Source organism: Haplochromis burtoni, unplaced genomic scaffold (genome assembly GCF_018398535.1).
Source record: "Haplochromis burtoni strain Fernald_Lab_line unplaced genomic scaffold, NCSU_Asbu1 Contig_133, whole genome shotgun sequence".
Taxonomy (NCBI): domain Eukaryota; kingdom Metazoa; phylum Chordata; class Actinopteri; order Cichliformes; family Cichlidae; genus Haplochromis; species Haplochromis burtoni.
Genome location: NW_024582494.1, coordinates 1,412,712 through 1,415,720, shown reverse-complemented (window position 1 = coordinate 1,415,720; position 3,009 = coordinate 1,412,712). Strand labels below are relative to the sequence as shown.

At 42.7% G+C, this 3,009-nt stretch overlaps 2 protein-coding genes across 4 annotated transcripts in view; one reads left to right on the top strand and one right to left on the bottom strand.

Annotated features, from left to right (window-relative positions):
- atp6ap1a (ATPase H+ transporting accessory protein 1a) overlaps positions 1-2,025 on the top strand; it is a 20,335-nt gene extending 18,310 nt beyond the window's left edge. The window contains exon 11 of the mRNA XM_005930911.2: positions 511-2,025. Within this exon, the coding sequence (XP_005930973.1) occupies positions 511-720 (210 nt within the window). The 3' untranslated portion in view covers positions 721-2,025. The remainder of the gene's footprint in view (positions 1-510) is intronic.
- Positions 2,026-2,065: 40 nt separating this feature from the next.
- The window catches only part of LOC102297721 (L-rhamnose-binding lectin SML), a 10,032-nt gene continuing 9,088 nt past the window's right edge, over positions 2,066-3,009 (bottom strand). For 2 of the 3 annotated variants that reach the window (XM_005930909.3, XM_005930907.3), the window contains one exon: positions 2,692-2,887. In XM_005930909.3, the coding sequence (XP_005930971.1) occupies positions 2,853-2,887 (35 nt within the window). In that variant the 3' untranslated portion in view covers positions 2,692-2,852. Of the gene's footprint in view, positions 2,148-2,691; positions 2,888-3,009 lie in introns of those variants that run through there. The other variant, XM_005930908.3, reaches the window with a different exon arrangement.

Here is a 3,009-nt window from a genome sequence, read left to right as displayed (position 1 = left end):
TGAAACGTCTTCAAGCAACTTAAAGAAGTCCAGACGCTTTTCTTTGCAAGCTCCTTTGACTACGATGACCTGGATGACTGAGAACCTTCACAGACAATCTGAGCTACAGAGGCTAATTTTTCACATCCCCGCTCGTCTTCATTGGTCCAAAGGCCGTAAACCATGGCTCAGCCCCCCTCAGCTCATCAGTTGGGCTGAATTAGTGAAATGGATTCATTTTTGTAGGTGAAACTTCTCCCCGTGTTTCCGTTTATTCTGGACACGTGTCCTAGTATACTAGGATTCCTGTCTACGTCACGGCCCGGCTAAACCCGGCCCCTTGTAAATATTTATGATGCCCTTCCTCACACAACCCCAAAGAAGCGCATCTATTCATTCAATAAATAAATAGACTTTAAAAAGTATTTACTTATAAACGTATGAGTATGTCAGTGAGATTTCTGGCCTGTTATGTGAGTCTGAAATGAAGCAAACGCCACATTTTGAACCCCTTCTCCTTCTCGCCGTCAGATTCAGGGCTTTAACGTGAGCGGTGGTGAATTCTCGTACGCCAGCGACTGCGCCGGCTTCTTCTCCCCAGGGATCTGGATGGGTCTGATCACCAGTCTGCTCATGGTCCTGGTGCTCACCTACGGCCTGCACATGATCATGCAGCTGCGCACGATGGACCGCTTTGATGATCCCAAAGGCCCGGCCATCTCTGTGCCACAGACAGAGTAACACACCTGCACCACACCTGTCCACCCTCCACTCTGTCCTCTCACTGCAATGCTTCCACTCCTCCAACTGCATTCCTCCCCCCTTCCATCTGTATTTGGGCATTATTCAGTGCGATCATAATAAGGTTTTATTCACTGGTACATAAATGTGTCCGTTTATATTTGAAATATGGGCTGAAGCTGGCCTCAGTTTGTCCTCATGTGTCAGCCTCTGTAGGCTGGATGCTTTTCCAGAGTCCTGCCTCCAAATTAACTCCTTAATGATCTTTGAGAAACACACGGACTCATGTAGAACATGAACAAATCTTTGGGTGATCCTCCAAACTTCATCCTGGACTGTATTCACTGTAAATCAGCTACAGTCTGTAATATGAAGGGATGATGTGACAGCAGGGTCTCAAACCTGAGACCTTCCATGACAGTGTGACCGTGACCTCAGCTAACATCAGCAGGAACTTCTCAGCCACACGTCTGTTTGGTGATGATCACAGGGCTGTAGACCGGCTGTACTGCTCGAGGGTCCAAAGTTGTGTTGAGAATTATTTACATTTATTTATTTACTTACTTATTGAGCATTAATATGATCCTAAAATGGAAAACCTAAACCTTCCTGTACTTCATGTAATATGATGTCATGTAATTTTTTTTTTATTGTTTGCTGTTTCTCAGCTGAGGCTGCAGGGATAAAAACCTGCTAACGTCTGCATACATCAGCAGCACAGCTCTCACTCTCTGTGCTCCCTCTGATGCACTCGTGGTCCTGTGCATGTAGTCTCGGCCCGGACTGAACCTGTTTAATTTGAACAGTTTGTGCAGCTTTTGTTCTGTGAGGACTCTGGAAAAATCCTTCAAAAACACCTGAGGCGTAAACTGAGCCCAGTCCTCAGGCTGGATTCATTTAACACAGGAAAGGGACGACTGTACATACAGGAACAAATGTACGTTATAGAAAAAGTTATTTGTTGGTGAAACTGATGTAATTAGTGTGTTTGTGTTTACATTATTTGACCAGTGAGGTGTAGATGTTGACTGAAGGGAGCCCGCTCTGTTTATGGATGCTAAAGGAATCATTTCCACTCTATTTATTAACTCCAACATTCTCCATCAATTTGAGGAAAAAGCTGATAATGAAGCATTAAAGTTTCCAATCCGAGTAGTTTTACTTGATTTTTGTGTTTATTACTGAAGTGCACTGAAACCTGTTCAATGTGGAATTCTGTCTGTTAGTTTTTTCCATGATGAGCATCGTCGATGTTTGGTCCTGTGCTGCTGTGACCTCCAATAAAACATCTGTGAAGATGGCGAAGCTTGAGTGTTTAATTTCAGTCGGTCTCAGAAGCGCTCACAGGCCGTCTGAAGAGAACAGGGCTCACAGTTTAAAGACGCCTGTGCTGAGATGAGGGAGCATTAGTGCAGATCAGAAGAAGACTGCAAAACACAAATAGTTACGCTGAGCAAAGAAAGTCTTACTTTGCGAGTTCCCTTCACACAACTAAATAAACAGCTAAGCGTATAAAACAAAGCGAATGTTCACAAGGCTACGGCGTAATCTAAATTCAAAGTGTAGTTATGCTGTCACCGTGTTTAGATATTCAGAATGTGCACATGTTACCGTGGTTTTGTATGGAGTTGTTTGATTTTGTGTATAAATGTTCAGAGTGGCAGGTTTACAGGTCACGTTATTGAGGACCTCAGTAAGGCCACACACCATGCAGTGACTGACATTAAGGACTTTACTCAGTATGTTGAGCTTAAAGTTAGTTTTGTTTTTTTCTAACCAGATCACCATGGTAACACGTTAACTTTGGGGCGGGGTCTTTATTAGTTTGGGCTGAAATCATCTGCCAGAGTCGTGTTTGTCTGACTGCTTTCTGCAGTGACACTAACACATTTACATGTTCAGCACACAGCATCCTGTCCATGAATTATGGGATGGACACCTTTAATGTTAAACACAACGCTGAGGCAGGGCTGGTCGATTAATTTTATTTCGTAATAAGAAGGAAAAATTACGAGACGTTCAATCATCTGTCGACAGCCCGACTGTCCTGCAGGCCACGTGTTGCATTGGATTTATCTACTTATTGACTACTGATTGGATAATCGTTCCATTTGAAGCACAAACATGGTGTTTTATTGATTTGATGGATTTTCTTCTTCAATCACATCTGCAAAGAAAACAAATTATTTTCACAAAGAGTTTCATATCAAGTCCTATGGGCTCAAATTGTCCTCATAAATATTTTGTACTTGTAAATCAGTTTTGTATGTGCGTTTAAAAAAAAAAAAA